The sequence below is a fragment of the Eurytemora carolleeae genome, unplaced genomic scaffold (genome assembly GCF_000591075.1).
Source record: "Eurytemora carolleeae unplaced genomic scaffold, Eaff_2.0 scaffold312, whole genome shotgun sequence".
Lineage (NCBI taxonomy): Eukaryota > Metazoa > Arthropoda > Copepoda > Calanoida > Temoridae > Eurytemora > Eurytemora carolleeae.
The window spans coordinates 32,355-54,418 of NW_019396208.1; the positions used below are offsets into that span (position 1 = coordinate 32,355).

Below are 22,064 nucleotides of genomic sequence, written 5' to 3' on the forward strand. Positions count from 1 at the left end.
GAATATAGAAAGTAATCAATTTGCTATAGATGTCTCTCCTTGCACATTTTCTCAGAGGTTCAAAAATTAGTTGTCTGCTACAAGCAATTTAGGAAGGAGGTTTCTACCTGCCTGCATATCTATATATATATTATCTTTGATTATAGATTATACATTTGGAAAAATGTATAGGCGCTGAATTGCCTCTATAAAAAATATCGCATTATCGATGACAACGGATATAAATGTATAAAACAAGCAAAAAAATATAATATGTTTAAGTATTCATAATTCCTATATCCTATAACAATTATAGAAATTTCCTAGTAATATTTAATTTCTAAACAAATTCTTTCTTTTCAATATCTAATAAAAAAAAGCTCATGTCGTTTGTTCCATGTGGAATTATTTCGTAAACATAATTGAGAAGTATCACATTTAAAACATTTAACACCGAACAGTACTGGTCTCCGGAATTTTCAAAATGTGGTCTACCTTTTTTTATCTTCAAAATTGCCAGAGATGTTAGGATATTTGTCCAGATTCCTATTTATTATAAATCAACAAACTATTTAAATGTTTTATATCTCAGTCAATTTTATAGAAACAAAAAAGGGAAACACATTTTGGAAAGCTCATTAGATTTAATGCATTTTATGTCATTTATCAATTATCGGAAATCTAAGACGATATTCAAGTCGTCTCTAAATTCCCATGTTTACTGGGACACTCTGTAAAATAGAAAAGTTAGAAATTGACAAAGTAAAATAATAGAAATGAATATGCAGTTTTGTCAACAATGGGAGAAGGTAAGCTTATTAAGAATCCTATAAGTTAAAAACTGTTCATTAAATTACATAATTCAATATATTGCATTTTTAAATTGTTACAATTTTCATTGACCATGCAATATAGTTTTGATTATTTTCTATAGGAGTGATGAGGATATATACAATACATGGTTACCTACAAAGGATGTGACTTAAAAGACGACTGTGCGGAATTTATGCTGTTTCCTTATATTCATGATTCCCTTCAACTATACATTTCTTTCTTTCTTTGTCCAATTATTAAATACCATTGAAAGACGACATTCAAGTCGTCTTCATAGTCTCTCCCTTTGTGGATAACCCTGTAAATAAACAGAAGGCAATCGGATTTTTTTTCTATCAACCAGATTGAAAATCTTTTATTCGATTTATATTTTGTTAGTTTGTCCGACGTCATCAAAAATAAATAATATCTTAAAGGTTGGCCTTTATTCCAATGTTTTCTGGTTTCCATTGCAAGCCTGATACAATGTACACCAGACCTTCCAGACCAGATGTAGGATATAAAGAACAGTTTATATTGCATTACAATCTCTTATGCCAGTTCCATCATTCCATGCGAATTAGAATGTCAGTAAAAGTGTACGGTGGATATGAATTAATATAAAAAAGAAAGTGTCTGAACTTTAAAATTATAGAAATTTGACTGCTATTACTTTTTTTCGATGTTTATGCTATTAGGCTTTTTTTACTTGCCAAACTTCGTCTTCGAAGAATCAATCCGAGCTAAATTGAGATACCAGGCATGGATCCGGATCCGGGCTATATAGAGATTACCAGTCATGGAGCCGGATCCGAGCTATGAGAGATTACCAAACATGGACCCGGATCCGAGCTTTGAAACATAGAATACACGGGAGTATTGCTTTAAGGTCGTCTTCCTATTGTAAAGTTCACACTGTATGATAATATTCACAATTGAAGAAGAGATTTTTTAAAATTTTATTTCAACATAATTCACATTTATAAATAATACAAGTCATTGACATAACATCATTCAATCATGTAATTTATAAGAACAAAAATAAAGTTTAAATCATCACAAAAATATTCTTAACTCATGATTGACAAGAAAACATAATACTAAGTTGTTTTAGAGGGGCGGGGAGAAGGGAGGATGTTCACTGTTCAGATTTTATTTTTACAATTTTTCTATTTAAAGCCCTTTTGATAATTACTGGTAGATAAAATTTTTATTAAAGGGACTGTACGCATAATTTCACATGACCTTCCATGTAAAGATGGCAATGCCCATTCACACAGTACCCTTAATTCTTTTAAAATAAATGCTGTTAATGAAATTACTGTTTTTCTAGGTTTAAAAATGTTGAATACAGATTATTCATAAAGGTTCACCAGCAGTAAAAATGATCAAGTAACTTCAATAAGGAAAAACCACAACTAAAAATTTCAAATTTCAAAATTATATTCATTGTTCATGAATTTTTGATCAGACAAAGTTTCTAAAGTTAGCGTTGTGTAACGGACATTACCATCTTTGAACGGAGGAACATTTTAAATTACGCGTATAGTTCCTTTAAATGGAAAACCAGTTTGCAGTAATTTAAAATTTTTAAAACCAGTTTGCAATAATTTAAAATTTGAAAACCAGTTTGCAATAATTTAAAATTTGAAAACCAGTTTGCAATAATTTAAAATTTGAAAACCAGTTTGCAATAATTTAAAATTTGAAAACCAGTTTGCAATAATTTAAAATTTGAAAACCAGTTTGCAATAATTTAAAATTTGAAAACCAGTTTGCAATAATTTAAAATTTGAAAACCAATTTGCAATAATTTAAAATTTGAAAACCAGTTTGCAATAATTTAAAATTTGAAAACCAGTTTGCAATAATTTTAAATTTGAAAACCAGTTTGCAATAATTTAAAATTTGAAAACCAGTTTGCAATAATTTAAAATTTGAAAACCAGTTTGCAGTAATTTAAAATTCAGTCAGCAGATTTTCGGTTGACCATGAAGTCCCTGAAACAACAGGTTTTAAACTTTACATTTTGGCAAGAATTATTTTTAGTTACTTTAAACTAAGAATAGTTACTAAAACCTAAACCAAACGTGTTTCCTGGATTAGAAAATAACATTTCTATTGATTAAAAGGGACTGTACAGGAATAATAAAAGGGGGATAGGCTGAAACCCAAGCATTTCAGAAGATGATTTCATGCGCTCGTGCTATGTATTCTTATATGTGAGATTGGCCATACATATATATATATATAAATTTTCGTATAAATTTAACTCCTAAAACGTTTGAGTTTCAGCCTATACCCTCTTTCACTTTTCATTTACAGTCTCTTTATTTAGGATGTTAGTCTATTTAAAAAACACCGCCCTTCCTTCTCGACATTTTTGTGAAATGTTTAGCTTTATTATTGTTTGTAGTTGGCAACTTGGCAAAGACGATTTTCCAACACTATCCCATTGAACCTTCACCCTAGTTTTAGAAACCTTGATCAAATCTTAATTTTGAAGTTAATGTAAGATTTGAACATTATTCTAAGCGATTATTCTATTTATGTTGGCAAGCAGAAGTCCCTTTCCCTGGGCGTCACCAAGGTTAAACCAAGTTTTACAAAAACCAATTGTTTCATTTACATTTTTTAATAATAGGTTAAATGTTCATTCTTTACTATATTATTTTTTGATATATTGAAACTGAATATTACAAACAATTCATTTGATTACAACAGATTTTGTATGAATAATTAACAACTGAATTATATTTATAACATGCTTGATAGTTGGAGTAAGGAACTGCAGTTTAGATATCCATGAACAGTCCCTCACTCTTACAATAGTTTAGAAACCAATGAACAGTCCCTTACTCTTACAATAGTTTAGAAACCCATGAACAGTCCCTTCTTACAATAGTTTAGATATCCACGAACCATCCCCTTACTTACTGCTTTCATTAAACCCTGTTAATCCGTATCCTAACCTAACTAGATATTTTACAAGGAACGAGTAAGATGCACGAATCTAAGTTTTTATAGGTACCACTACAACCGTTAGGCCCACAAACGTCGGACGTTACAAAGGACGGACAGTACAAACGTCGGACTTACAAACGTTGGACTGTTACAAACGTCGGCACTGATACGACCGTCGGACTGAAACAACGTCGGACGGGTGCATTTATAAGGAAATACGTCGGACTTTGGTAGATTTTGAAAAAATACCATTGCTAAAAGAAATAAATTAAAAATCCCTCACTTATTGTGATAAAAATCAAAGACAACTGAATAAAGTCTCATCCTTCGAAGGTGACACTGTATAAAATAACAGACTAAAAAGGAGATGAGTTCAATTGTCACACACTTTGATGTTTTAATGCCTTAATCTTTGCAACCCGATCTATAAGATCGAACAGTTTAAGTTTGAAAGTATCAAAGGTTAATACCAATACCAGGTTGCAAAGATATAGGGATGAGAATATTAGTTAGTGTCAAGAACTCAGGGTTTTTTGGGTAGATTTTTATTAAACCAATCGGTAAAAGGAAATAACTTTAGTCCGACGTTTGTACTGGTCTGACGTTTGTACTGTCCGACATTTATACCAGTCCGCGACGTTTGTACTAGTCCGACGCGTTTGTCCTGGTCCGACGTTTGTACTGTCCCGACTTTTGTACTGTCCCGACTTTTGTCCTGGTCCGACGTTTGTCCTGGTCCGACGTTTGTCCTGGTCCGACGTTTGTACTGTCCCGACTTTTGTCCTGGTCCGACGTTTGTACTGTCCCGACTTTTGTACTGGTCCGACGTTTGTACTGTCCCGACTTTTGTACAGGTCCGACGTTTGTACTGTCCCGACTTTTGTACTGGTCCGACGTTTGTACTGTCCCGACTTTTGTACTGATACCTTTTTATAATGTTACCCATGCACCCCGGGGTTTAGTTTTCTTCGTCAATATTTTAGTTTTTCCTAAAAAAATCCAGATTGATAATATCTCTTTTTGTGTTATAATTCTAAATATTAAAGAAGGTGTTTTAAATTAGAACCAGAAACCTTCACATTCATGCAGCAGACCTAAAAACTTACTCAGAATCATGTTGACCCTGTGAAACACGTCGTTTTCTGGACCCAGACCTGCGTCTAAATAACAAAAAATTCACTCAAAAACAAAAAATACTTGAAAATCCAAACACTAACAATCTTCCTTCCATAATTTAAATTCCTTGTTGTAAGAAAAAAAAAGATAAAAGCTCTGTTACAATCTGTTTCTTCTTTTCTTGATGATCTGAACGATCATTATGATCTGATTGATCGGTATCTGCATGATCTGAATGATCACCTTCTCTCCCTTGATCTTGATCTCTTGTGTCTTCTATGTCCCCTGCTTCTACTCCTGCTGCGTTTCCTTCGATCCCTAGAAACAATCAGTTCACTCTTGATTCAGCCAGTCATTTAATCATTATAAATAAAACAAGACATGCGTATACATGTTCCCTATAGCCGGCCAAATGGCTGGATCGAATGGGCTGACATTTTTTGAGGGAACACAGCAGTGCAGGTATCCCGGGGGTAACATAAGCTAAAAAATTCAAACTTTTTTTTCAATTTTTTTATTCCACGGACAACGCCGGGCACTTTTGCTAGTTAAATATAAATGCTTATCTTATTTACTAGAAATTCAAGGCGCTTCGCGCCCTTCTTTCTAGCCTTAGAGGGCGCTTCGCGCCCATCTTCTAAATTAGTTGTGAACCTGTTCTTTTTGTGTACATCGTAAAACAAAACAAAAATAATTCGCGGATTTTCACAAAAAATTTCGCGGATTTTCAAAATTTTTAAAAATTTAATGACGATCGAATTTTGATGGAGACAAATATTTGAAATTTTGATTTTTCATAAACCTTCCCTGTGGTCATGTGATGTCCCACAAAAAATTTGGGCCCGATCGATTCAGCCGTTTTGACGTTTATTGGATACAAACAAACAAACAGACAAACAGACAGACAAACAAGCCTTTATATATAGATTTATAAAAATTAAACAAATTGCTGAAATCCTCGAAATTTTCAAGAAAAACTAGAAATCCTCGACAGCTGACGAATAATTTACCTGCTTCTTGACCTACTTCTCCTTCTCTTCTCTCGACTTCTATCCCTACTTCTCTCTCGTCTCCGCCTATCCTCCGGGGGCGGAGGTCTTTCTATCTCATATTCGCCGCGCTCCATCTCAAACATTTTCGCCTCGCGTCTAAAACGAAAAAAAAATTGAGAAATCTCCAGTAATAGATTTAGAAGACTCGTCTATTGGACGGGGGGGGGGGGGAATTCCGGAAAGTGACTTGTATTAGACCGAAGAAATACATTTTAGAGTCCAGAATTGAGTTTTCCAAACTAAAGTTGATGACTTTTGATAACCTACATGGATCCCCGCTGAATAACGTGTACTTTGTAGATCTACTTACTTCAAAATAAGTCTTTCATCTTTATTCTTCTTCAATTCTTCTAGTTTTTCTCTAAAAAATAAATATTTAAAAGTTTTTCCGTAACGACCAAAGCTATCTGTTAAAAAAACATTAAAATTGAATATTCAGTAATTTAATTTATAATCGTTTAAAAATTTTAATTTCAAGTGTGATTTTTAGTGATCGGCATGTACGATTTACTACGGTATCTTTTAATCTTTTGATTGATAAAGAATAAATGAGATATTCATAATTTTTAACCGGTAATTGATTATTCTCAATTGTACTTTACTTATTAGGGTGCCTTGCAAATCAATGTTCTGGAGGCAATGAAGAATTTGTCATAATTTTACAAGTTTAAAGATGGTCAAAATGACCGTGTCTTCCATACTGTTAATTGAAAATACCACAGTACATTAAAGCTTGTTTCCGAATACAAAATTAATATGAAGTAGTAATCTAATGATAATATGAACCCCTTATATTTTGCAAAATTTGTCAAAACGCAACCGACCTGATCTGAATGAATCCAAGATGAAGTTTCCCGCCGAAATGGTCAGCCAACCGCCGATCGTTATCGTGAATACCGAGGTAAGCAGAACATACCTAAATAATAGTTTTAAATTCATTGTTCTTTTTAAATATAAAGAAAATAAACATCCACCTTCATTCCGTGGAAATATGATGAATATGAAAATAGCAATGGGTGTATATTTTGTTTAGAAGTATCCTCCTCTCCGCCTTTTTTAAAACTGAATAGGGCGATCAAAATAAATGATTTTAAGAGGAAACTTAATGATTTTCGGATCCTAGGAAAATTCAAACACGACACCGGGAAGTGCCAAACAAAAAGTCAAATTTTTCATTCAACCCTCCCCCCTCACCTCACAAGGGGAAGGGGGGGAGGGTAAATCTAAAAAATAAGAACACTGGGGGATTAGTCTTAACCTATTTTCCTTCTCACCTCGCAGACTCGAAGTTTCTGTTGTTGATAACTCGAGGCCGGCATCGAGTTCCTGTAATCTTGCTCAGCCTCCGCTTTCACCTTGTAAAAAGGAAAAGTCAACAATTCCCTGTTGAAAGTGGAAATCATTTTGAAATCACCGGGGTTTTTATTTCATAAAAAATCATTCCTCCTCACGGCTTAAAGATAATATTTCCCCAACGCGCGGGAAATGAAAAACTCGCCTTTAAAGAGAGTGTTCACGAAAAATGAAAGGGGGTATAGCCTTACGTCGAAAAATATTCGATCGTGATATTACTTATCTTACGTCCATCTGTTTCGTCTGTAAGGAGAAAATTATTTAAAAAGACTCATACCAAAGAACGTAGCGTCCATACAAATTCAGAAAGTTGCAATATTCGTTGCAATATTCAACTCGGATAGTAAACAATCAATTTAATTCCAAACATTTCATTCAGATATTACAACCTATAATCATCGATTTTTTTCGATGCATTCGTGTATAGTTGATATTTTATAATGTTCATTAATTGTTATATATATATATATGATGTACTTTAACGACAATTTCAGTTGTCGATGGGTGTCTTTTTTACTTTTTTTACGATCTGAGTCGAATATTGCAACTTTCTGAATTTGTACTTTTTTAGCGTTCTTCGGCATGAGTCGTTTCATACAATTTTCTCATAATAGACGCAACAGAGAGAAGTAAGATTAGTACAAATCACTATCGAATATTTTTCAACGTAAGCCAATACCCTTTAATTTATCAAATATCATTTCAGTAATTCTTATAATTATACACCCCTAAATTACAAAAAAAAACTTTGGCCCTTTTTTTTACATCTGCAATATTTAGTTAATAATTTAAGAACCCTTAGCTGAAGGTTTATTGGTTTAAACTGACAAATAAACATGATGATTGATGGTATGTGAATGTTCTTTGTTAATCAATCATCATTATTTGATATAATAGCCTCCTGACATTATTTTATCCTTTTTAATTTACCTTTCTTATTTCTTCCACCTCCTCCATAAGTTTCATGCTCTCTTCAACCTAAATAAATACATAAATCAATAAAAAAATAAAAAAATAAATAATAAACATTTTAGAGAGTAAAACATGTTTACATTTTTATGGCTAATTATATCAGAGTTATTAAACATATATCAGTATCCAGGAGCACATCTTCTCATGTTTAATAAATCAAATAATCTAGGTTTGAAATGTCAAAGGTTTACAAATTACACCACCCGGTTGCAAAGACATAGGCAGTGCTTAGGATCCATTTAATTTTAATGAGGATGCGGATCCAGATCCGGATCCTAGATCCGCACTGGAAAAAAAATAATCCGGATCAAGGCCATAAACATTTTTTTTGAAGATATTTTTTTAAACAGAAGAAGAATTTTCGAATTATTTTTCTTATTTTTTTACTTATTTTTATGCAACAACTTGATTAACCATTCAGAGATTATGACATTTTTGATAATTTCTCTTTTTTCAACAGTTCAGATTTGAGTTTTGGAGCCAATTTTTTTAAAGCAATTAATGGTTTATTTTTTTTTCCCCGAGTTTGCTGCAAAGACTCCGTTAATTTGTTAAATTCACCTCTCCCTCTGCGCCCATCTGCTCAGCTGAAGCCAACTTCTTCCCTATTTGTTCTGCCAGATCATGAACTAGGTTTGCTTTAGTTGTCACCTACAATCAAATCAAATCAAAATTTAATCAAATCCAATGAAAGTCCAATAAAAGTCCAATGAAAGTCCAATGAAAGTCCAATGAAAGTCCAATGAAAGTCCAATGAAAGTCCAATGAAAGTCCAATGAAAGTCCAATTAAAGTCCAATTAAAGTCCAATGAAAGTCCAATGAAAGTCAGATCTGATTTTTTTTTAACGGTCACATTGCATTAATAAACGCGCCCCCTGCCCCCTAAAAAATGAGGACTGTGAGAGTCATTTTGAAATGATTTTGAGAGAGAGAAAAATCCGTATATTAACTTGGAACAAGTGATTTATAAAATATCAAAACAAAAATAGTCAGAAAACAGTTGCTTTATTTTTAAATACCAACCCGATTTTTTACAAACAGAAAAATTCGATTTTCAAAGACACCCCACCCCCCCATCTATATCAAACTAGTGTCCGGCGTTGCCCGTGAAAATAAAATTTCGAATTTTGACAAATAAAATTTCGAATTGAGAAAAAAATTCATTTAAAAAAATTTGTTGCAGGACACCCGTGGGTTTCCTCAAAAAATGTCAGCCAATTTGGTGTAGCCGTTTGGCCAGCTATAGCTAACACATATGATATAAATATATTAACAAATCTATATAATAAAACAAGACATTTGTATATATGTTCCCTTAGACCGAATGGGTTGAATCTTTTTAGAGTAAATTCATAGGTAGCCCAGGGGTGAGATAGGCTATAAGGGTCCAAATTTTTTCTTTTTCAAAAACCGGACTTTAAATTTTAATTTGATTTAAAGAAATTCCACGGGCAACTCCGGGCACTTGAGCTAGTATATAATATATATAAAAGCGAAAAGCCTAATCATATAATTTTACCTCATCGCTGAGCATTTCCTGTGTCTCTGCAAGCTTGATCTAAAATATAATTAAATTATTTTCTATAAATCCTCACTAAAAATATCATTATTCAAGCCACCTCATAACGTTTAAAAGAACAGATTTTTTTTCAGAGAATAATAAAACGAGTTTTGTATTACAAAAAATACTTACGATGTCCTTTTTGAATTCATTTTATTCATAGTTGAAGTTTTCGATAATGATTTTAGATAAATATTGACAACAAAGCTTCCGGAATTGGTTGAAAATCTTAAGAAAGCCAAATCAAATTTTAATGATTTAACAAGAGAAATAGCTTACTTAAAAAACCTAAATATCAAAATGACTGTGTTATGTATGTCAAAACCATTTGTCTTAGTTAATTTTTTTTTGGATTCCACTCTAAGTGGGAAGGGATACTACCTTGGAGCTTTCAGTTTTCCTATCACAATCTGCCACAAATGCAGACAAGTGTTCAAATGCGTCAACATCGTAGAAATAATCCTAAATAAACAAATTACTTCCTTTGAAATGATAGAAATGATTGCAAACTACTGGAGAATGTGCTATTTTATTTTGTGTAAACATTTCAATCATTGTTTAGGATCCGCATCCAAGTGCAAAATATCAATCTTAACATGAGAAGTTTTCCATTCTCTCACATGATGCAATTTTTGTGCTAACTAATGGTTATTTAGGTTTCTACATGAGAATTAGAAGAAAAAGAAAGTATTTAGAAATTTAGAAAGAAATTAGAGCTGAAATGGATCCTTAAAACTATATTCATTAATAAAGAAAAAAATGTCATTTTACAGTTAGACTCATAAAATCTGTCACAAATTCATAAAATATGCCATGAAGTAAAGTCCTGCACAATCACATGCAAGTTAATGTCTTGAGATAACTCCAAAAAAAAAGGTCTTTAAGTGTAACGCATTCATTTAAGTAAAAAATGTCTTCTTTGCGACTTTCAATGTTAAAAAAACTAACCTTAGATTTCTGCGCTAGTTCGTAATCAGCCCTGAGCCCCAGATCATGAATCCGACTGCACTCTCCAATATCCATTCTCTAAAGAAAAGAAAAAAATGTCATTAATCTGTGTTCAAACAATAATTAGGAAACATGAAAATCAGGTCTTCGTTTTAAATTATTGATGATTGATAAAGCAACATTTAGATTTTTTTCTTAACTTTTTTCGAGTGTTAAAAAATGTTGAGAACAGGGGTGTATAATTTCATGAAAAATCCCCCCACCCTTTTTTAAAAATCAGTCACCCTTCCCATAAGTTAGGTATGCTTGCGCAATGCACAAATAAAAATTATAACTTTTCCCCTGAATTTAAAAAAAGGGTCTATAGGGGAAATAATTGACTTTTTTGGGGAAAAAGGGGGAATGGAAACCTAGACTTTTAATGTCCGTTTCCCCCCAATTCATCAAAAATCAGTCCCCGAAATTCTATCGGAGAAAGGTATAATAAACTTGCCAGCACAATATGACTATTTTGATTATTAACTTTTAATGTGTTCTCCAAATACAGATATTCATTAGCCATCTGAAGATGTGGTTTAAAAAAGAAATATATTATGGCAAAAATTCCAGTTGTTTAAAACCTCGAGTGATAAGTTGAAATCATTGATAAACTGCCCAAGCTTAGTAACCCGATCTTTCTAAGAGATTTTAACGTATAATATTGTCATATTATTGGTTAAGATAAAAAGATTTTAAGGGAAATTATCAAGAAAGCTAACATCCTGCAAGTTGACCCCCCCCCCCCCCTTCTAGTTGGAATAGCATTCCTCCTCCTCCAGTAATTCAGTAAAAGGAGGGAGTGTTACAATTAATGACCTTACCATTAATCGATGGGGTACCTTTCGACCAACGCATATGCGCTATACTCCACCTATGACCTACGCCACATCCGCTATACTACAACTTACGACCTACTAGCAAGAGGTTATACAGCATTAAGTTGGATATATGGCTTCAGCGCCTGACCCCCTAACCTGTCCTAGCCGAGGCGCTTGGCCCCTTAGTCTGTCCTGGCCGCAGAACTTGGCCCAGAACTTGTCTTAAACTAACCTAACCCTCAAAAATAGAAAATAAAACAGCTGTCGTAGGCAGGCGCGCAACTAGGGGGGGGGCCAGGGGGGCCAGGCCCCCCCCTAGCCTGACTAAGGGGGGGGCATGCCCCTCCCTTAAGAAGTCTTGCCCCCCCCTGTGGGGGGGGGCAAGAAATGACGAAGTCCACCCTGTTTTGCAATTTAGCGATTCATGAATCCTGACCCTGAGGAAATTTAAGAGCTCTAATCCTAAAATAAAAAAAGATAATTGAACGTTAGTTTATTGAGCTTATAGTTCAATCCATATAGCACTTAATACACCATATACACACATACAGACCCCCTTCGTCTCCGAGCCTAACTACTGCCGTAGATAAGAACAGTTTGACAAGGTTCCAATGTGCCTTAATCATTGTTTTTTTTCATTATGCTGTTTTTTCCTGGGAAAGGGAAAGGGGGTTTATCAAGTATTTTTTAGATATTTTCACTATCAGTTCTGCCACATATTATGATATTGCTTTAATACTGTAGTACAACTATTCAATTAATCCTACATGTTCACCGCAAATATTGTGTGATGTGTCATATTAAAAAAAATATTTTTCATGTAAAATCATGAATTTTTAATAAAAGGCATTTCTTGTCAGTTTTTGAGTACAATGTACATATTTGATTTATGGATAACTAATGAAAATTTATATATATATATGTAATTTGTATTGAAAATTAATTATTTTTGTGATTTATGCCAGAATCAGGGGCGGATAAAGGATTTAAGTGAAGGGGGGGGGGGCAAGATTTTTTAGGAACAAAAAAATTCAGAATTAGGAACCAAAAATCGCGGCGCAGGCGAAAATTTTTTTTGACTTAAAAGACTCAAAAAGAGTGAAAATTAATGACTAAAGACTAAAAAACTAGATTTTTAACTTTTCACACATTATAGTTTATTAAGACAGATATTTTTCCTGTTTTGCACTAGGGTTTCTTTCCGAATTAAGCATGCTATTGAGAAGCTATTCTGAAATAAGAACAAAAAATTCCAAATTCAGGGTGGGGGCTACGCCCCTCCCTGAATCTGTCAGGGGGGGCGAATGTCCCCCCGCCCCCCCCCTGTATCCGCCCCTGACCAGAATAGATTTCTTGTTTCATTTTATATCTGATGTGTTGACTTATAACTGAATATCCGGTTGGTAAGGTTAGTTTTTTATTGTTTAAGTATAAAACACATTTTTCTTGCCCCCCCCTAAAAATGTTTAGGGGGGGGCCAAAATTTTTTTCATATTTCCCCCTAGCCCCCCTCTAACCAAATGTCTAGTTGCGCGCCTGGTCGTAGGTCAGAAAGTTTGTAAAGTTAAGTAGAGTGGATATTGCGTATAGACGATGTAAACTCCACACATTATTCTTACCGTAGCTGCGAGTAAATCGTGAGGACAGCAGCTGAGAAGGAAGGATTTACAAACATTATGATCGTTAAACCTCACACTACTTGCTTCACCTAGTTTAATTAGAAATTATTAGTCAGGATTAAACTAGGAAATATTTCAAGGATAATAATACAATCTTCACTCACCCAAACTCCAGTTCTAGGGAAGGGAGGAGAGAGAATTTTCTCTTTTCCATTCGGGGTTTTTAATACTCAGAAATATCTTTAAAATCACAAAGCAACGAAATTTTCATGTGTGAGCTTTCTCGGAATTAAAGATATTTATATTTTGTGATTATCTAATGTACAATATCTCAATTACGTACCCGGTCCGTTGTACAAGTTGAGTTGGTTGAATGTACGTACCCGTAAAATTGTTGAGGACGATGTTTTATAAATTCAGCAATTTTGCGTATACGTACCAACACCTTCGAGTTCTTACAAAGATTAAAAAGCTGAGCAAAATATTAAGAATTGTGTTTTTAAAAGTATTTGATCAGCTTTTTAACCCAAAAAAAAAAATTTTATTCATACGTAAACTGGAGGGTGGCTAGGCGTAAAAACCGGCAATCTCCTAAAAATATGAATGTCATAATATTTGTGACGTTTTCCAGTGCAACCTGAAACAACTTCTTGTAAACCCCATCACCACCGATACCGATACAACGGGTTAATTGTAATCCAAGTTATTATTTACATATTATTATCTATTCATAAGCGGAAACCCCTCCACGGGGTTGAAAATAAACTATGGGGAGGAGATAAATTTGATTCAAGTGTTATTTTTCTACCAAAGCTGTTGTTCAAAAAAATTCATCTTAATTTTAGCGATGTGTACTTCAGAATAAAACAAATTTCCACTTATTACATAGGGCTTCTTAAAATAAGATTGGTCTGACGTTTTCTTCCCTTAGAGACAAGGCATACGGATATGATCAGATAACGATTTTAGGACCCCCCCCCCCCAAAAAAAAAAAAATTGTTCTCTAGGAAATTACCCAAGATGGTAAAATCGATTATTCGGCGCTAGTAATTTTGTACATGACTATTTATTTATCAGCAAATTTATTATTATTATTTTTTAGTTATTTAGGGTTATATAGGTTAGGTTAAGACACTTTCTGGGCCAAGCGCTGCGGCTAGAACAGGCTAGAGGGCCGAGCGCTGCGGCCACATGTCTTACATTTATGATTCATGTCATTTAAGATCCAAGGAGGGGGGTCCAAAAATAGTTCTCTAGGAATATACCACAAATTCCGAAAAAGAAAACTTTGGACCATATGTTTTATCATTCGTAGGGGTAGGGGTAAATTTTCAAGAGTGATTTAATAATTCAGAATTGGACATCTATTTCACAAGTTTAACACATTATTGATACTTTTATTCAGTTATATATTTATCTGCCCCTAAAAATCACTTAAAACAATTTAACATTTGACGTTCTGTCTAGACCCCATTTCCTCCAATGAGTTTGAAAGATTTAACTTAGAACCACTTCCAGATTTAATAATTTTAATAGAATAAATTAGAAGATGAACTCACCATTCCTAGCAGTCCCCATCATGGCATCCAGCATAGCCCGCATCTGGTCGGTTGCCGTCATACTTCTGAAATACATTGATACTTATGCATGCAGGGGGGTCCCGATATCGTTTTCTAGAACATTACCAATTTAGATGGAATCATGCTATGTACCATGATTATAATTTGACAAGTTAGCACTAACTAAAAAGTTTGAAATTAATGCGAATGCAAATTTCTTAGTTCCGAGGTTCCAATCGATCGATTTGGCAACTATTTATTTGGTTTGGAAATTTTTCAAAAGAACGACATTTTAACTAGGTTAGAGTAAACATAATCCGCGGCATTGTTTAACCAAGCGGTCCTGTTTCCAGTCACACTGAATTTTAATTTTTAATATCTTTAATCTGCAAATCACGCCTCTGTCCTCATACTCAATTCAAGAGGTTAAAGCTGAAGGAAAGATGACTGCTGATAACGGTGGTGCTAAGGTTGATCTAGGAGTTCTAGAGGAAGATGACGAATTCGAAGAATTTCCCACAGACGGTAAGAGAACTCGGCAAACGATTTTATTTCATAAAGTGCAAAGTTTTTGGTGTTTAAACGTTTTTGTAATTCATGATGAAATCTTAAGCTCCAGGAGGGCATGGGATATTAAGTCTAGGTAAGACCCTCTGGCCGCCGAAGTCTATACAGAAATGATATAAGTCGAGAGTAATGACAAGAAATTGTATGTTCCTACAGAACGATTTTTGGGTCTGTCCTAGTATACGATTTTTGGACCCCCCCCCAGGCCCCCATATTATTTAGGGTTAGGTTAGGTTTATACACTTTCTGGGTCGAGCGCTGCGGCCACGGGTTAGGTTAGTTAAGACACTTTCTGGGCTGAGCGCTGCGGCCCGGACAGACTAGGCGGCCACATAGTCAACTATATCAATGTCTTACATATAAGATCCATGGTCATAATTGATAGGAGGGGGGGGGGGGACAAAAATCGTTCTCTAGGAAATTACCCAAATTAATTTCAAAGAAAGGGTCCGTCATAGAGATCGATTTTTGGAGCCCTATAATAATGTTTAAGCAATGCCATCAATTCATCAACTTCATAGATCACAATCAATCAATTTTTTTACATTTGGTGTATCGACTGAGTGGGGGGAACACCGTTCACGTGGGTATTTCTTCACATCAAGAACAACGCTTGTCACAAGATTGTTTATTTTAATAGATCTCCTGATCTCTCAAGATTGACTCCTTAAATAGTTTATGCCCAGGGTTTGATTTGCTTTCTTTGCAGCAGTAATGCACTTTTTGGAAGGCTTCATATCAGTACTAATAATAACTCCAATGTCTCTTTCACAGCCTGGGTCTGTGAAGATGCAGCCCGCTGGAGGATAACCTCCTTGAGAATACACTTTTCCCTGTCTGACCCTTCTGACACCAGGTGTCAGCCTATAGTTTTTGAGTTTATGTTTTGATCATCAAGAAAGATGTAAAGCTGAAATACAAAAATAATTAGTAATTCATATTTATAAAATGCAATGCATTGTAAAATGTTGTGATCAGATAAAGTTATTTGACAGAAAACATTGAAATCAAATATTTCAAAATGTGATTTCTGGTGAAATGTTACGAAAGTGTGTCCTGTGAACACGGCGCACTGCAATTATTCCTTGATTATTTAATCATCCTACATATTGTGCTTGAGTGGATCAAACTGGTTCAACCTTCTTCTTTCAGGCTGTAGTTTGTCTTAAAATAATAGTTTAGATTTTACATGGCTTGAAAAAGAGCCATCTGGCAGCCTAGGAGAAATTGCTAACGTTTTAGAATGAAGATTAAGAAAATAGCAGGGAATGAATATCTATGAATATACTTCACTTGTCTTTTTGTCTGTATCCAATAAACGTCAAAACGGCCAAACTTGTCGGGCCCAAATTGTGTGTGGGACTTCATATGGCCCAATGGAAAGTTTATAGATGATCGAATTTTAAAAAATTTGCCTCTAATAAAAACTTGTATATTTATATTAAATATATATATATATATAAGTTTTTCGTTTATATATATACAAATAAATCTAGAGTCTGGAGCAGAGAGTGGAGGGGAGGAGGAGAAGGATACCTGTAAATGGGTTTATTAATTTATATTAATTTATATCTAGAGTCTGGTCTAGAGAGTGGAGGGGAGAAGGATACCCGTTAATGGGTTAATTAATGTATATTAATATATATCTAGAGTCTGGTGCAGGGAGTGGAGGAGAGGAGGAGAAGGATACCCGTGTGTGGGAAGATAACTGGGATGATGATGCAGTAGAAGATGATTTCTCCAACCAGCTCAGGTAAACACAAACTCTCTGAGTCCCAGGGGTTTTTCTTTTCAGGACTTAAAGATAAAGGTAAAACTACACAGCCTCGAATTCAAAGAATTAATATCCCCGAAATTATTATAGAGAATTAACACCACTTAATTAAAGTATAAAAAAATTAGACACCTTGGAACTTTTAAGTTCCCTAAACATGTTCCTGAAATATCATACCTTGGTTGGTAAGATTTATTTGTTATGAGATTTAGAAAACTTGAACTTGTTACGCTTTTTATGTCGTTATTTTTTACTTTCTAAACAGTAACTTCGAACTCATTCACGTCAGTAAATAAACAATTATCTGGTTATTAAAAGGAAAATGAGGGAAAGACAGTCCGCCCGATCCCCACCGCCTCTTACTCCACCCCCCTCCAAAAAGAGATGTGTCCAAACCACTCCTACCGCCGTTAGTAACGGACACTCCGCCGCTGAAAGTCCGACAGCGGAGCAAGAGCGGAGTAATGGTGCCTCACCAACCCCCGCCTCCCCGTCCTCTCGAGGGCGACGAGGGAGGTCAACTACTCCGGTGGAAACACCGTCCACTCCGACAAGAACTAGTGCTAGGCTCAGGGACACCATCATCACGCCAAAATCCGGATTTTAGAATTGATTTTTGTGTTGATGTCAATGTCTCCGAAAATGAAACTAAAAGTAAAACTATGTGTATGAAAGGCTAAATTTATCATGTGTGGTATAATCTTAAAAATTTACACTTCCGATTGATAATGGTACTCTAAAAACCTTTTTTAAAGGAAGTTATGATAGTTTTTCTTTCTGAAACATTAAATTTAAAAAACATAAATTTTGAAAGACTTAGATGGTACTGTTGTGAATCGAATATGTAACTTTAAATTTTAGTGTCACTTACCACAGACCTTGGAAGGTCCTAAGGTTAAATGAAAAATAAATTACAATTATTATGAAAACTTGATGGTGGTGTCAATGCAGGAAAAAGTAGAAAATAGTTGAATTGAAAATCTGAGCTGTGATATAATTAGTTCTCGTATGCCAAGGTTGTATAATGTGTATATATATTTATATTTACATGATTGCGGAAACATAAATCGAATATTTTTTCCTTTTTCCTGCTTCAGAGCCACAGCACTACTGTTCACCATGGACGCAGGACACCGGGAAAAATATTCGTTTTATTTTCCCTTCTTTTTTTCCGGGAGAGGGGGACTAAACCATGTAGTGTGGGGGATATATTTTCTTCATAAATAATTGTTCCCCCCTTCCCCCCCTCCAGTCTGCATTTTTCAAAAATGTTCTTAAAAATGTTGCACTGAGTTGGGGAACTTAATGAGTATCAAACATGACAGTTTGTCTAATTTTCAACTTAGTTTACCCAAAATGACAGGGCTTTTAAAATGATTCAGATTTTTTCGCAAACATGGCTCGTAATGGGTGCAGTGTTCCCTTAGAATTAAAACAACCACTATCCCTACCACTAGTGACAAATAAAAATATTGACTACTTTCTAGATTTATAACTAATCAGCGATGAGATTGAATTAAAATTTGACATTTTTCAGGGGTGTAGATTTTCTTGAAAAATTAATCCCCCCCATTTCCTATAACTTTTTCCCAAAAAAATTTTGTAAGGTTTCGTGAAGTGCAAAAATGATGGGTTTACTCTTATCTGAATTGGGAAAGTAAATGATTTTTTAGAGGGAAAAAAAAAACAAATGTTTTTGAGATGTTAAAAAAACGTTATTTCGTAAACCCCTTTTTTAGCTGATGGTATTGTTATTGTTATTATTTTAAATATTTTGTTTTGTTTAGAGCCGAGCTTGAGAGTCAGGAGAATAAAATGTCCCACTGAAACCTCTCACCAACAATCTTCAGACTAAATAGAACAAAATTTTAATGTTAAATGATCATGCAAATAAATAAAATCGATCATATTCATTTGATAAGTTCAATCCGATTCAACTGATGCATTTTTTGCGAATCAGTTCATTGAATATTCCGGATTTTTATTAACATTGAATACATAATTTTGTTTGGATCAAATATTTTATCATATTTTATAATATAAGATCAAGTCCATCTGAATCATCCGATACGTATTTTATCGGATTAGTTCAAGTTTTCCATTCGTATTATAATATAAGATCATAAGATCAAGTCCATCTGAATCATCCGATACGTATTTTACCCGATCATTTGTTTATGTGATTTTCTGAATTTTCTGATCAACTATAAATCAATTCTATGTAATGATGATAAATAAGCTCTTGAATATTTCCTGTAAAAATGTTAATAAACTTATTTTGTGAAATTATTGCTTTCTAATCATTGTTGTAATGTAATCGATCCAATCAGTTTTTCTAATTTTTTGCCTGAAGCTCGAAAAACAATTGTAGAACCGCATATTTTTGAAGGTTGAGTTACACAGTTTGAAAATCAATTTACATCAATTGGAAGGAAAGCCAGCTGCGACAATTTCTCTTCCGAACCATCTCGAAATCCTCGTCATTCCAATATTATTCTTTAAGGTATGGACATCGGACACTTAAAGGTCAATAATAAAAGGCTAAGGAAAGTGGCTCGGACGTGAAATTTTGATGGCTGGTCTTTCTTATCTCATATTAGAAGTTCGTGAATTATGTAGTTGAATTACAAAATTAGCAAATTTATGATTTTTCTTCAGTCCCATCCAATGAGGCAGCCCGGTAGAATCCGGGTTTAAGTGTTAAAATATCAATTAAAAATAACTCCGGGTCTAATTTAAGTGCAAAATACCAACCAAAATCAAGTCGGGTGTGGTTCCTATCTTATAGAGGGGGGGGGGGGGCATGTTTTTTCTTAGGTTTACGGCGTCTATGTAGCTGGGTGCCTCTTCTCAAAGGAGGGTTTATTCCCCTTCAGGGAGACTTCACTTCGTCCAGGGTGGGTCTCTGCTCCATTAGATGGAAAAAAAATTTTATGAGTTAAAGAAGCAAAATATCGATTTATAAGGATCTGATTGTAAGTGTCAAAATATTAACCAACGAATTACCAGTTCATTTCTCTTAATGCACAGATTTGTAGAAATGAAATGGCCTAACAAAAGATCCGTATTCGGTAAAGCTCCTAAGTTATCTTGACATTTTCAGTTTTTCGAGAGAAAGTAATTTTTTGTACATTTTTACCTTGTTCGCAGTACGTTAAATCGTCGTTTTTGTTTAAAAGATTGTACCTTCTAAAGACATGAAATCTATACCGTCTCCAGATCGTCCTTATTCTCTACAAAGACGATTTCGAATTAGTCTCAATTAATTCTCATGGTGATTAGGACTAGGGTGCCCCATTGTCCAACAAAATATAGAAATATTATCTCACAAATAACTCGCAGGCTAATATTGTTCACCCTTGGTGTCAGATTTCACAGGATTTCCGACTTTTTTGAAATCGTTACGTTCAGCTAAATCGTTCCGTTCTCGTTCCTCTGTTTTATCGTTCCGTTCTTGGCTTTCTTAGTTGAACGGTTGCTTGCATTCCTCTTTTTCTGTTCTTAATCAAGAACGTGTCCATCCCCCGTTCCGTTCTTAGTAACGAACAATTCCATTTTAGCAGAGACCGGGGACCGGGGAAGGGGAGGGGTGGCGGGTTTAATGTGGAGGGAGGGAAGGGGGGTCAGATGATTAAATAAAAAAATCTTTAACTATTTCTAGAGAACACATTTCTAATTTAAAATGCGTTACCAACTTAAAACAAGTTTTTGATAATAAGAACGGGTTAAAGATTTTAACCGTTCTTTTCAAGCTATTCCCGTTCCGTTCTTTTACTAATCGTTCCAATATTTTTAAGAACGCGTTCTAAGCGTTCGTTTTTTTAAGGAACGATGGGATCGTTCTTGATCGTTCCGTTCGTTCTCGAGAAAGAACGATCGTTTCACCAGCAACGCGCCCAGCCCTACACAGGACATTTTTTTAAACCTACGGAAAGTGGTTGTCCTAGGCCCTTGCAGATAGCAAAAAAGTCTACATACATAGCTCAAAAAAAATATTCTTGAATTTATCAAAAATTGACTGCGTTAGGTTGAAATACCTCCAAAAAATGTACTTTTCAGCATTTTTGACATGTTTAATTTTTGTCTAACTCGGTCAATTTTTGAATTTTTTAAAAAATTTCAATGATTTTAATCTTTTTAGACAATTACGAAGAAAATGATATATAAGATGACGAATTCAATAATTTTTTTTGATCTATGTAGACTTTTTTGCAATTGCACGACCACTTCCCAATGGTCTAAAAAAAATTCTTGTGAAAACTGACATCATAGAGAACAATATTAGCCTCAGAGTTATTTGTGAAAATGGGGCACGCTAATTGGGATCCTCAGTATAATTGTTCAAGTAACTGATTGAGAAAGTAGTTAGAGAGGAGAATTTAGGTTAGAGATAGAAAAAATGAAGGTTGAATTTAAAATAAATTGGTGATATCTTCTTATCCTCTGTAAGTAATCCTGTAAATAATTAAGAAAAAACGCCCGGCCATTCAGCTTGGGAATAGAAGGGGGGGGGGGGGAGACTAAAAGTACTATTCCTCTGAATACACTACCATGGTAAAAATCTTAAATTCGAATTTCTGTCTTAAATATTGTATTTTAATAGAATATCAAATATTTTGGTTTAGAAAAAAATACAGATGCAGGGAGTCTCAAGAGAATGGAATGAATCAATTCCGTACAGTCGTCTCTGAACTTGTATCATTTGTGGGTAACTTACAAATGTCATTTTCCTTCAAAATTTAAAATGAAATTTTATATGAGATTTAATATTTGTAATGTCTTTTTCCCATAATTAAAGATACAAGACGTTAAGTTTAAAATGTTGACAAAAAACAATAATTTTGAAAATGCACCAATTAAAACAGAACTCTTCTCGAAATTTACGTGTTACGATTTATATAGAGAATTGTCAGCTTGAAGTGCAGAGTT

General features: G+C 34.2%; 2 protein-coding genes across 16 annotated transcripts; one reads left to right on the forward strand and one right to left on the reverse strand.

Moving 5' to 3' along the window:
• Positions 1–1,736: 1,736 nt before the first annotated feature.
• LOC111698208 (putative RNA-binding protein Luc7-like 1) lies at positions 1,737–14,898 on the reverse strand. Of its 14 annotated transcripts, XM_023468488.1 has the most exons (16): positions 14,795–14,866; positions 13,787–13,826; positions 13,236–13,324; positions 10,760–10,837; positions 10,193–10,273; positions 9,770–9,808; positions 8,811–8,900; positions 8,208–8,255; positions 7,199–7,279; positions 6,749–6,840; positions 6,235–6,285; positions 5,883–6,020; positions 5,116–5,190; positions 4,863–4,916; positions 3,163–3,260; positions 1,737–1,933 (listed from the first exon to the last, which is right to left on the reverse strand). In XM_023468488.1, exons 4-16 carry the CDS (start codon positions 10,832–10,834, stop codon positions 1,893–1,895), a joined length of 963 nt encoding a protein of 320 aa, XP_023324256.1. In that variant the 5' UTR covers positions 10,835–10,837; positions 13,236–13,324; positions 13,787–13,826; positions 14,795–14,866; the 3' UTR covers positions 1,737–1,892. The 14 variants fall into 14 exon arrangements, 7 of the variants coding, with proteins under 7 accessions (XP_023324256.1, XP_023324251.1, XP_023324249.1 ...); XM_023468483.1 differs by lacking the exons at positions 3,163–3,260; positions 13,787–13,826 and adding an exon at positions 2,738–2,792 and having other exon boundaries at positions 1,737–2,014; positions 14,795–14,898; XM_023468481.1 differs by lacking the exon at positions 13,787–13,826 and having other exon boundaries at positions 14,795–14,898.
• A 240-nt stretch (positions 14,899–15,138) lies between these two features.
• Positions 15,139–19,421, forward strand: LOC111698210 (26S proteasome complex subunit SEM1). Of its 2 annotated transcripts, XM_023468489.1 has the most exons (5): positions 15,139–15,319; positions 17,012–17,114; positions 17,454–17,708; positions 18,087–18,151; positions 18,923–19,421. In XM_023468489.1, the coding sequence occupies exons 1-4, from the start codon at positions 15,238–15,240 to the stop codon at positions 18,094–18,096; spliced, it is 450 nt and encodes a 149-aa protein (XP_023324257.1). In that variant the 5' UTR covers positions 15,139–15,237; the 3' UTR covers positions 18,097–18,151; positions 18,923–19,421. The 2 variants fall into 2 exon arrangements, with proteins under 2 accessions (XP_023324257.1, XP_023324258.1); XM_023468490.1 differs by lacking the exons at positions 17,454–17,708; positions 18,087–18,151 and having other exon boundaries at positions 15,140–15,319.
• Positions 19,422–22,064: the final 2,643 nt, after the last annotated feature.

Coding starts and splice junctions, on each gene's coding strand:
- LOC111698210 (XM_023468489.1), top strand. CDS start 15,238: ATGACTGCTGATAACGGTGGTGCTAAGGTTGATCTAGGAGTTCTAGAG. Junction 15,320..17,011: donor CGAAGAATTTCCCACAGACG/GTAAGAGAACTC, acceptor ATATATATCTAG/AGTCTGGTGCAGGGAGTGGA. Junction 17,115..17,453: donor GATTTCTCCAACCAGCTCAG/GTAAACACAAAC, acceptor GGTTATTAAAAG/GAAAATGAGGGAAAGACAGT.
- LOC111698208 (XM_023468481.1), bottom strand. CDS start 14,870: ATGTATTTCAGAAGTATGACGGCAACCGACCAGATGCGGGCTATGCTG. Junction 6,286..6,748: donor CTTGGATTCATTCAGATCAG/GTCGGTTGCGTT, acceptor TTTATTTTTTAG/AGAAAAACTAGAAGAATTGA. Junction 5,191..5,882: donor AGAAGTAGGTCAAGAAGCAG/GTAAATTATTCG, acceptor GATTGTTTCTAG/GGATCGAAGGAAACGCAGCA.